The sequence below is a fragment of the Oncorhynchus kisutch genome, linkage group LG5, assembly GCF_002021735.2.
Source record: "Oncorhynchus kisutch isolate 150728-3 linkage group LG5, Okis_V2, whole genome shotgun sequence".
Taxonomy (NCBI): domain Eukaryota; kingdom Metazoa; phylum Chordata; class Actinopteri; order Salmoniformes; family Salmonidae; genus Oncorhynchus; species Oncorhynchus kisutch.
Window position 1 is genome coordinate 56,802,391 of NC_034178.2, and position 12,015 is coordinate 56,814,405.

A 12,015-nucleotide genomic window follows, 5' to 3' on the forward strand; every position below is an offset into this window, starting at 1 on the left:
TCAGGAAATATATTGCTATTTGTTTTCTGGATATCTAACAGAACAGTAGTCTAATATAATCAAAACAATAGAAAGAGAGAAGTCAGGAGTTAGAGAAAAAGAGATGAAGGCGTCTCTAGCAGAATTTGCAACATCTCATCATACACGCATACATGGTGAATATATTAATATGCCATTTTAATGTTGATTAGATGTACCTTACAAAATATGTTATTTCGTGAGTAGAAGCAAGACTGGGGAGCTGCTTTGATACACCTGTAAAAGTAAACAGAGAAATACAAATGTACTAAAATAATTCCACAACAATTATAATAATCCAAGCTCCAATTTTATAATTGTTATGTGCGTCTCATTGTATGGATAAAATCCCAGTTTTACAGAATCACAAATAAACTGAACTCAAAGCTGTGAAAATACACAGATACTCTTACATTTCTGTAACCCCTTGTTAGTTGATTTGCTATTGTAGGGGAGGAGCGGTGCCTAGACGATGCAAACATTACAAACGGAATGGTAAGACACACTACTCCATACAGATGTAGGAACTTCATTTGAGCCAGATTGCTATAACAGAAAAATAATCCTGCAGCAACAGGAAATGTGAATTATTATGTGGATTATAATGAATGGACATTTTTGTAGGGGTTGATACATTTTTCATAATGAGAAAATCCAGTCTGAAATGTTTACATTTCTTCAGAAGCATTTTTAAACCTCAAATACACTCCACGTTGAAAATGTCCTGCAATGCAGTAAAGTTCTCCTGTAGCAGGGTGATCAAATTAATATCCTACAGCTGTATGCACCTCCAATCATCCTGCACAAACAAACAATAAGACATAAGAAAGCACTGTGTATCAGCAAATATGCATAATTCTCTTTTTATTGTTTTCTAGCCAGTTCACTAATTCCCCCTTTAGGATCCATACAGGGAAAGGACAGATGCTGTCAAGGGAAACAGCTTGTACAGAATCGTGACCCAAACACAAACAACGGTGAGATCAAGGCTAAAGTTCTGAACTAGAAGTTCTAAATCCGTCATCGAACATTCCGTGATTCAGCAGTCTTTAAGGTTTGTTGAAGGTTTGAGAGTGGACTGTCTCTCTGTGTGCTTAGTCTTGCTTTGTTTAGAAGAGCATATAGCAACAAGAAGGGCACTGTATTGTGTCTCTGCCAGCACTCCTGGTCTCCTGTTTCCTCATGTTTATACAGTGGTCAGGTGTCTGTAGATTGTAGGCAACTGTACCCAGAGGTCATGGTGAACTTTATCACAAAGCAACCGCATAAAAAACAAATGGGTCACAATTCTATGCGGAGATTGCTTTGAGAAGCTGGAGAAAGAAGGAGGTGTAAAGAGGACCAGTTCACAGAGGCTGTTGGTGGACATACAGCATATTCTTTTTTTTAAGACTTAGGTGAGGATGAAGGCAGGACAAAAGACATCTCTTTGAAGGAGTGAAGCACAGGACCAAATGTATCCCTTTCAAAATGGCAACCAGTTACTGGGATGTCACCAGGAGGGGTGGAGCAGCAGGCATGTTAGGTGAAAGGCATGATGAGTCTGTGCAGCCTTGAGAAAGTCCTGGGTTTGCCTTCATACAAAAACAAACAAAATAGGGGGAAATGCCATTTTTTATATGCTTTGAACATGTGTGCAGAGAATGATACATTTCATGAGCACTTTCCTTTCCACCATAAAGGGCTGACTAGGCCTCCTGTATACCTGTTCCACAATATACTGTTTATTCTCAACGCTTTCTTTTGAATTAGTGATGATCAGAAAAGTTACCGACAGAGAGACACAAGCCATCTATTAACATTTCAAATGAAGTTCATCGGGACAACATTGATGAAGTCATTTTGAGTCCCAATCATGAGATGCACCAGGTACATTTTCTTGGTGGATACAGATGTGTGATTCTTTCTTTTACCCATCAAGCTGTTTTTCTCATGGATATTTACAAAGACATCTTTTTTTCAGGCCCTACAGTTCATGTACCTATAGCTACAGTATGACAAATGCAATGTTACATTCCTGTATTATGTGAAATTGATATGAAATAAATGATAATACCAACATGGAATACTAACAGTAATATAACATGAATACTCAACATGAAGAGCAGTGAATAGATCAGCACAACCTCTTTAATGGTGACATACAGTGAATGTTGCTTGTTTACAGCAGAAATAACCTTCGCCACAAAATATGTCATACGGCAATTTTCTAATTCAGTAAAGTTCTTTATCGTGGGTTCTGAGTTGGTTCTGATGTGAGACCATCAAGTCAGTCAGTCAAAAATGTGTATTCAACCATTAATAAGTGAATTACTCATATATTAATGAATAATATAAACATTTGGGAATCAATTAAAATATGAAATACACACCTGAAATACAATGTGACGTCTGTTAGCTAATCACCATTGATTAGCTAAGATCTATTTGATTTAACATGAAAGACTTTAGTAGTGCCGTTGTAATAAGTTGTAAATATGGGTGCTGAGCTTTCTGCCACTTTAAGAGGTGAAACATCAAGGAAGACTCATTAGTGAGTTCTACTAATGAAAAGATCACATGGTAAAATGGCGATTCACCACTGTATCAGTATCGGTGGTAAAATGGCGGTTCACCGCTGTATTGGTGCACCCCAACTTCTTCACACTTCCTTGACATAATGGCTACATGTCAATGATGACTAGGGCCAGGCAGAATCTGCAGAGACGTTCAATGTTCAATACCTTCACAGTTGTCTGTAACCTATATTCAAAGACATAACATATGTTTTGGTTTTATTTTGAGTTGTTCAACAGTCAATTAGGATTCTAAGTAAGTTCTGAAGGGTTGAGAAGTCCTGCCTTTGCAGATTCAGCCTGCCTCTAACAACTGTTATAAAAGAAGCATACAAAAGGGGTGCCAATCAAGCCTAAGGATCACAGCCATGCTAACCATGAAGTAAACAGGAAGTGAGTCACATCCTCGGAGTGCCAGTCGCCATAGAGATGTACAAACAGCAAAGCAGGTAAAACCTCCTCTCCAAGCAACTTGTCCCAGGTCTCTTGCACTAAAGTACTACCATGCTTGAAAATAAAATACATTTTTTAATGTCATTTATAACTGACATTGTAGTGGCTTGTACTATAAAAAAAGCTTGAGGCAGGAATAGCATTGCTATAACTGTGGCCGTTTTTAATATCTCCACACGACTTGAGTTTGGAGGTGAATCATAGGTACATTTACGACATCGGGAAGGCAAGGGATCGATATAATTTCATTAAGCAGGTTATTCTTCTTTAAACCTGTGAGTCAACACTGAAAAATAAACAATTTAATTCATAACCAGACTTTACCCAAAAACATGATGTGTTGGTAATGCATAGTTTTGCAGTGAACTAGAAGGTGAGCTAGCACTGTTTACAGCATTCATATATTCAAATGACTCATCTGCTGTATCAATTGAGAACAAAAAAACATCTCTCTCTGTGGAAATATCAATGTGATAAACATATCTGCCAACATCCTGCTATGTTGGTGGTCCGTAGCTGATATGCTCACAGGACGAGTGTCTGTGTCTCCTTCCCTAGGGACGCTCGGTAAAGACTCAGGGGGGCGTGAGGATGTGTGTGGGGAGAAAGAGAGGGGTTTGGGGGGAAAGCTGAGTACGTTGAAAACAGAGAAAGCTCTAGAGCCACACAAAATGGTTGAAAACCTCAGCGTTTCCTCCTAGTCCTCTACAACTGAAGCTTGCCCATTAGGCACACTCAGTCTGTGTGAGGGGCAGAAGGAGGAGCATAGAGAGACTGGTACGGTTGAAGATTACCAAACTTCACCTTGGCAAGCCATTTCTATAGAACGTCAATAGCCGGACGTCAGGGCTTGGCTCACAGTAACTTCAACTCCATTCCTTTCACACGCCCTTAATTCTCAGAGGAATGGTTTCTACCTCTGCTTTAAGGGGTCAAACAGTCTCCAGGCAGGTGCTGCGTGTGTTTACATGTGTATATGTGTTTTATATATTAATACACTTATATTCATATGTGTGTGTGTTCGTGTATGTGTGTGTGTGTGTGTGGTAGTAGTAGTAGTGGTGGTAATATCACCCTCCGACCGCCAGGGGGAGTTCCTCAGATCCCCAGGCCAGGCCGGGCAGGGGGACTATGCCAGCGAGTAGATGGCGTTGACGGGTGAGGTGGCCTCGGAACTCTCGTTGCCTTCCGTCTCGTCCTTGTCCTTTTTGACAGTGTACTGGCCGATGAAGGAGCCGTCCTCGTTGAACTGGCCATCCCCTCCCTCGCCATAGTCCACCAGGCTGTCGTCACTCTCCTTCACACCGCCATCCAGAGAGTTCTGGCTGCCCTGCAGAGGCTTGTTGTCCTCGTCGCTGCTGCAAAGGGTCAAGAGGTCAAAGGTTAGATTCCGCCTGTGATGTCATCAACACGGTCATCAACGCAGGCGAGTCCTTACCGTCCCAAAGGTTAGGGGAGAGAGAGGAGAGGGGTTAGGGATAAGAAGAAAACTGGGGAAGGGAACAACTGTCAACAAGAGAAGTGTTGATTCTGTAGTTTTCCACTGTCGTCTCTCTTACAGTACAGACTGTAGCTGGGGTCATTCAGTGCAGACTGGAACACAAGCACTTTCACAAACTCATTCTCGATACTTGCCTTTAGCTATGATATAAAAACACTGGCAATGGTCAACCTGAGTGCAATAATATAAGCTTGCTAAAATATAAAAAGCCCTGCAGTAAATATTGTAGTCTAGAAGAACTGCTAGAGCCCCTTTGTCTTTGGGGAAGCTGTACCTTAAATGCTCAAACCAATGCATTATCATACACATGCTGCTCAGTCTGGGCTATGTTCTGATCTGAGATCTGTGCATAAAGCTCAAACACACACAAAAGTCTGAGCGTTGCAGGTGTTAGTGTATTTGTGTGAAAGCCCAAGTTACAGTAGGTGTGCGTATCTCAGTTCAGAACATGTCCCTATGTCTTCTACCTCTGCAGTAGGGGGAGAGAATTGTCATGCAGAAGGGATCAGGGGCTTTCAACCAGCATTAGCTCTCTAGACTCTTACAACAGCCAGATAGCAAACAGCAGAAAGGCATTACCAGAGCAGAGGGAACAGAAAATAATGAAGTTTAGCTCTTCAACAGTTTTTCCATCTTATTTGGAGGTGTTGTCTATTTCTCTTCATTGTAGAGAGGATGCATCTACAAACCAGACCGTGTTGACATATTTTCTTCGGTGATGTACTGGTGTGGTACTGTATGGCTGGCCAGTTAGTAGACAAATTACAAGCCAATATAATCTGACAGAGATTACCTGAAAGCATGGCTCACCAAGCCAACGGGGCACACAAGGTCATCAACAGAGAATTACCAAGGCAACCATACCAAAGTATCAACAAGTCAACCCACAATCAAACCTCTGAACTCAAACAGACCAGATACTCAATCAGGTGTTGAGAGTGAGAGAGTGAGAGAGTGAGAGAGAGAGAGAGAGAGAGAGAGAGAGAGAGAGAGAGAGAGAGAGAGAGAGAGAGAGAGAGACTAAAATCAGGAAAGGAAACAGGTGCTGGACAAAAGTACGAGAGAGAGACTCTAGAGAAGATAAGTAGACCAAAGAAAAGAGGGAGAGTGAAATACATGTGAAGAAACTGGATAACTGCGCAGGAGATGTTTTTTATGTTTTAATCGATTAATATACTGCAGAAGGATTGTGAGAACATTGAGTTCACTGTCATACAATACCGTATGTAGACTTTGGCCTTATACAGGCATGGAAAATGACAACCTTGATTTTTAGTACAGTAGACGTGAGCCTAATGTAGAAATGGCCTTATTAGATGTTCATAGCCATCAAATTCAGTAAAATGTATCCAATTATAAGGAGATGAGCATAGCAGCTGGTAAATACGTAACTATTGTTCATAGCTCTAAATCCACTCAAGAGGGAAGTATTACATCTTAATTATGAGCCTATTATTTCTCTATGTGTAATTGAATAAATCTACCAGAGTGGCAAAGTTGTTTTAAAAGCTCAGCTTTAGTCACGGGTTTGACAGCTTTTGTTTGTTGACCTTATCACTCGAGACATTTTAGTGAGCAGAAGGTTTAGAAAGATCAAGCATTCTTCCACTTTAAAATGTCTTTAGAATGAGAGTGTAGAATGATTCAATTATCTGATTAGATTAACTTTTGAGAGAGGAGCAAAGGTGGAAAAAGTAACTGGGAAGACTTTATTCTCCTAAAATAAGCTGCAGTGTCTGAAATGACTTTCAAAACAAACTGCTCTTGATCTTTGATATTTGAGCATTGTTCTATAAAGACAAATCTTATGCAGCCCAATTAACATAACAATTGGACTAGAGAAATCAATTGCGTAAATGTCAACATCAGTTGTTTGTTACTGTCCACCTGTGCATCAATATCATGGAAATAAAAGGAGGATTTTAGTTGGTTAAGCCTTATACGTTGGAGGAAGATGAATTGAATTGAAAACAGTATGGTCAATGTTTAGCCACTTCAGAAGGTTGACAAAGGTGATTATGTGTGTGATTAGATATTAATCGATTAAAACCCAATGCAAGAATTGAGCGGTCTTAAAAAGTAAATAATGCAAATAATGCATATTATTTCAAGGTTATTCTGGTTGTGGTATGCACTGTGTGGGATAGACTCCTGTCATACCTTTCGAGTGAACAACTTGATTTGGACCAATGGGAACAGAAACCAGAACAGAAAGACAAAGGAAAAGGTGAGGAAGAACAAAAAACAGAGATGTCTAAAAACACACTGAACAGACACATACTTTTTAAACACAGACTGAACATGTGTGGAGATTGCTAATATACCTGAGTGACATTGGCCTAAAATGATATTTACTAGTGGGTCAAAAACAGTTGGGTGCTCACACATAGTTGCACGATACTACTACTGTGATATCAAACAAACAAAAACCCATAAAAAAACAACAATAATCATAGAGCACCAATAAGCCCTAGAATCAGGCTTTATGTGAAAGTTGCCTTGCACGAGCCTTGGCGCATGCGACCCAGAACAGCTCATAGGAGCAAGAGCATATCTCCTGTTTCTGTAGCGTGAGGCAGCTTGATGTACAAGTACACCCCCTGGACAGGACACTAGTCTATCTCCTGTTTCTGTAGCGTGAGGCAGCTTGATGTACAAGTATACCCCCTGGACAGGACACTAGTCTATCTCCTGTTTCTGTAGCGTGAGGCAGCTTGATGTACAAGTACACCCCCTGGACAGGACACTAGTCTATCTCCTGTTTCTGTAGCGTGAGGCAGCTTGATGTACAAGTATACCCCCTGGACAGGACACTAGTCTATCTCCTGTTTCTGTAGCGTGAGGCAGCTTGATGTACAAGTATACCCCCTGGACAGGACACTAGTCTATCTCCTGTTTCTGTAGCGTGAGGCAGCTTGATGTACAAGTATACCCCCTGGACAGGACACTAGTCTATCTCCTGTTTCTGTAGCGTGAGGCAGCTTGATGTACAAGTACACCCCCTGGACAGGACACTAGTCTATCTCCTGTTTCTGTAGCGTGAGGCAGCTTGATGTACAAGTATACCCCCTGGACAGGACACTAGTCTATCTCCTGTTTCTGTAGCGTGAGGCAGCTTGATGTACAAGTACACCCCCTGGACAGGACACTAGTCTATCTCCTGTTTCTGTAGCGTGAGGCAGCTTGATGTACAAGTACACCCCCTGGACAGGACACTAGTCTATTGCAGGGCTAGGTCTGGTCCATGGTGTTACGTGCAGCTTGAACCTTCTTCAACTGAAAACAAAATCATCTTTGGAGGGATAAATGAAAAGATGCAGGGAGCTGAAGGAGGCTCAAGCCACATGTAACGGCAGCTAAGAACAGAGCTAAATCAAGGCATGCATCTGTGGGTTTGGCAATTGGCATAAAAAGGACCTCTAACAGGTGAATTTATAGCACCACAGTGAGTCAAACTGGAATAGACCAGGGTGGCCATACCTAGTCCTGAAAAGCTGCAGTATGTGCAGGCTTTTGTTCCAGGCCAGCTTGAAACAATCAACTAATCATGGTCTTTAACCTAAAACCATAGAATGTTAAATCAATTGTGTTACAGCTGGGCTGGAACAAAATCTTGCACTCACTGCGGTGTTCCTGGATCAGGGTTGGCCACCCCTGCCATAGAGTCCCAGACATGCAGAGACAGAACTGTCAAATCATTCAGCTTATGCTACACAGGGACCAGACATTAGCAATGATGAAATGACTCCAGCACATATGTTCTCCCCTGCATGTTTATTTTATCAATATCTTTTGAAAGCTGAGGTCTACTTGACCGAAACATGGACAGAAAAAACATGCAGAGATGGATGTGAGCAGCAGTGATTATCATCATTGATGACTATGACATGTAGGAAGGAACAAGGAAAGGACATAGTGGTGTTGATATTTCATCTCCATACAAAAGGTTCGCTGTTGCTTATTCCCCAAATCGGTTCCTCAAGGGCATCAAACTCGAACGGTAGACTTTCCAACCTTCCTCCCTAAACCCTCACTACATCTACTCTACACCCTCTCTCAAACCTCCCAACTCCCTCATTTCAACCAAATTGATTTCCGTCCTCAGCCTTCACCTCTGCACCTGGTGGTTGCTGCCTGTTAAATGTCAGCTGTCGGAAGAAAAACAAAGCAATTAACCTTAAGGGGGGAAAAACACGATCAAGCCCTCGACAGAGACAAACGGGTTCAGGACCTCTCAGAGTGTTCACGATCAGTTTCACGATCATTACATCACCTACCTGATCCATGAAACACTTGACGTCTCTCTGGGGAGAGATAAGACCTTACTGCCTCCTCTCTCTCCCCTAATCTGCAAATCACCTTGATTTATTTACCTGACAGTTTATTACCTGATTAAATTGACACTTTCAGAAAATCTGCTTTTCTAACTCTGTGATATCCTGCAGACTGGTAATGAGAAGACGATTTCACAGTGCGAAGCCTTGGCTCACTGTTTGAACACCAGCTGAGCCTTGAACACTAATACGCTTTTCTGACTTGAATATCATGAGCCTGAGGCGATGCTTAAACCACAGCTGTGATTAGCGTCTCTTTCCCCATATTGAACACCCGCTGCTCTTAACCCTGAACCACCCATGGATAGGATAGGTCCCTGCCAAGACAACTCTCCACCAGAGGCCTGTATTGAACAGGGACAGAACAGCCCTGGGCCTAAGATATTCTGCCTATTGAAATGGCTGTCGTTCTGCTTGTGAGAGAGCAGGTGTAGAACACAGGTAGCAGGTGTGGAACACATCCATGGCCAGGCCAAAGATAGCCAGGTCAATTGATGACTTTAGCCTCAAGGCTAAACCAAGGTTAATGCATAGCTTTGGGCTAGGTTTAGCTCTAGTGTTTATGATTGTAGTCTGGTGAAGCATACTGATGTTGGATCTCAATTTGAGCCAGTTTGCTACAGCAGGAAAATAATCCTGCAGCAACAGTAATGTGAATTATTATGTTGATTATAATTAATAAACATTTTTGTAGAGGTTGATACATTTTTCGTAAGGGAAAATCAAGTTTGACATTTCAAAGTGGAAATTACAAACTTCAGAAGCCTTTTTAAACTTCAAATACACTACAAGTTTAAAATGTCCTGCATTGCAACAGGGTGATCAAATAAATATCCTACATCTTTAACATGGCTTAGTCCTAAAGTAAGATTGTCCTATTTACTAATCTGCATTGAAGGGATAGTTGACCCAGATGTAATACATTTTATGGAAGTAGACTATAGACCAAAACAGTAAGCAACATATGCTATACGTTTTTGCGATTCGCTACAGATTGGTGAAGTGCCTTGACGGGAGTTCTAGCTGTGTGTAGAAACAACACTCTTCTCAATTCTCTCTGTGGGTTCACACTACCCAGAGAGTCTCAGCTGTGCCCTGATCACATGTTTGACACCCCCGGGAACCGTTATCTCTGATTGGCCGGTGTACCATGCCCACCTTGACCCTCCTCACCCCCCCATCTCCCACCTTCCCCTTCTACCCCAGAAACAGTAGTGCAAAGGGAGGAGGGTGAAGTAGTTCATAGACCATGATCTAGCATCACAGTCACTGCCTCAGTCCACATCCCCCAATCTCACCCCAAGCCCACGCGTTTTCATCCCCCAATCTCACCCCCAAGCCCTCGCTTCCTCATACCCCCCATCTCACCCCCAAGCCCTCGCTTCCTCATCCCCCCCATCTCACCCCCAAGCCCTCACTTCCTCATACCCCCATCTCACCCCCAAGCCCTCACTTCCTCATACTCCCATCTCACCCCTAAGCCCTCACTTCCTCATCCCCCCCATCTCACCCCCAAGCCCTCACTTCCTCATCCCCCCCATCTCACCCGTATGCCCTCGTTTCCTCATCCCCCAATTTCATCCATAAACCCTCGCCTCCTCATGCCCCAATCTCACCCCAAGCCCTCGTTTCCTCATCCCCCAATCTCACCCATAAGCCCTCGCCTCCTCATCCCCCAATCTCACCCCCAAGCCCTCAGTCTGAAGGGGAGTTCAGTATCTTTCTCTGACATGCGCAGGCCGGGAGGTGGATGCCGTGCCGAAACCAAAGTACCTGTTCTCCTTTTCGTTCTCATTTTCATTCCTGTCAGGGACAGATGACCATTTCAGCATGGAGAAGAGAGGGAGGAGATAGGATAGAAGAGAGGGTAAAGAGAGAGAGGGAAGGAAGGAGATACATCCTCCAGGTGACACACCACAGAAAATGAAAGCCAGAGACTACACACACACACATGCGCGTACGCACGGACGCACAAACTCACACACACTCACACAGACTCACGCACACAATTACTCTTACACAAAAAACACACACAAAAACACACACTCAAAGAAATGCCCAGACACACACGCACATACACAACGTGTGAGTTGGGTAGACAGAGTGATTAGTCCCAGTGCTATTGAGTGTGTCAGATTGTGAGTTTAGCAATGACCTTCACTGTAGGAAAGAGGGTAATATTAATAAACATTGATTAGAGACGAGAGCAGACTTGCTTAGATTGTGGACAGCTTAGATTTCCATTGTGGACATGCCTCACACATATGGACACTGCTCACACATATGTGATAATTGTTGATAACATCTTTGAACATCTCACTTTACATTAACACTTTAAAACCACAGCACTGTGCTGTCAAGCAGAATAAACACCTAAAACAACACTGTTCAAATGATTTCCTTCATGGTCGGAATGCTTTTGACAGCCAAACGCAAAATGAATAAAATCTCTTCAAATTACTCTAAATATACATTCCTAATCCCATAGGGCAGCGCACAATTGGCCCAGCATCGTCCGGGTTAGGGTTTGGCCGGGGTAGGTCCTCATTGTAAATAATCATTTGCTCTTAACTGACTTGCCTAGTTAAATAAAGGTTAAATATTTCTTACATTTTTAAAAATCTATTTTAACTGGTCTGGCTAAATGAATGTGCCATGTTTCCTTTGTGGCTTATAAGAACAATTAGGGGGTTGGGTTACTGGTTGTGTGGGGTTATAGGGGACAGAGTACATGGGCAATTCATCTTGCTGTATCGCATTAGTGGAAACCAAGACTATTCTCATGGCAAGTCTGCCAGTTTTAACTAGCATTACTGACTTTTTGTAGCAGTTTAGGACAATTAACGTGGCAGGTTAGGAGGATTAACGTGGCAGGTTAGGAGAATTAACGTGGCAGGTTAGGAGAATTAAGTTAAGGTTAGGAAAAGGGTTAGGATTAGGGTTAGGGCATCCCCGACGTGACTCGAACATATCTAGCTACACCAGGCTTGGTTACCACTAATACGATGCTGCCTTCCTCTTCTTCTGAAGTTCTAAAGACTCCCTGCTGAGGCTAATATGATAATCATCATGGAAACAGTTGCTAAACTTTTAAGCGTGTACATAAAGTACAATGTGTCTGCCTATGTAACTACTGTACCATGTAAGGACACTG

General features: G+C 42.4%; 1 protein-coding gene across 8 annotated transcripts in view; it reads right to left on the reverse strand.

Moving 5' to 3' along the window:
* Positions 1-2,130: 2,130 nt before the first annotated feature.
* The window catches only part of LOC109891615 (neurofascin), a 143,992-nt gene continuing 134,107 nt past the window's right edge, over positions 2,131-12,015 (reverse strand). For 7 of the 8 annotated variants that reach the window (XM_031825467.1, XM_031825472.1, XM_031825468.1 and 4 more), the window contains one exon: positions 2,131-4,384. In XM_031825467.1, coding sequence (XP_031681327.1) covers positions 4,156-4,384 — 229 coding nt within the window. In that variant the 3' untranslated portion in view covers positions 2,131-4,155. Of the gene's footprint in view, positions 4,385-10,462; positions 10,665-12,015 lie in introns of those variants that run through there. The other variant, XM_031825470.1, reaches the window with a different exon arrangement.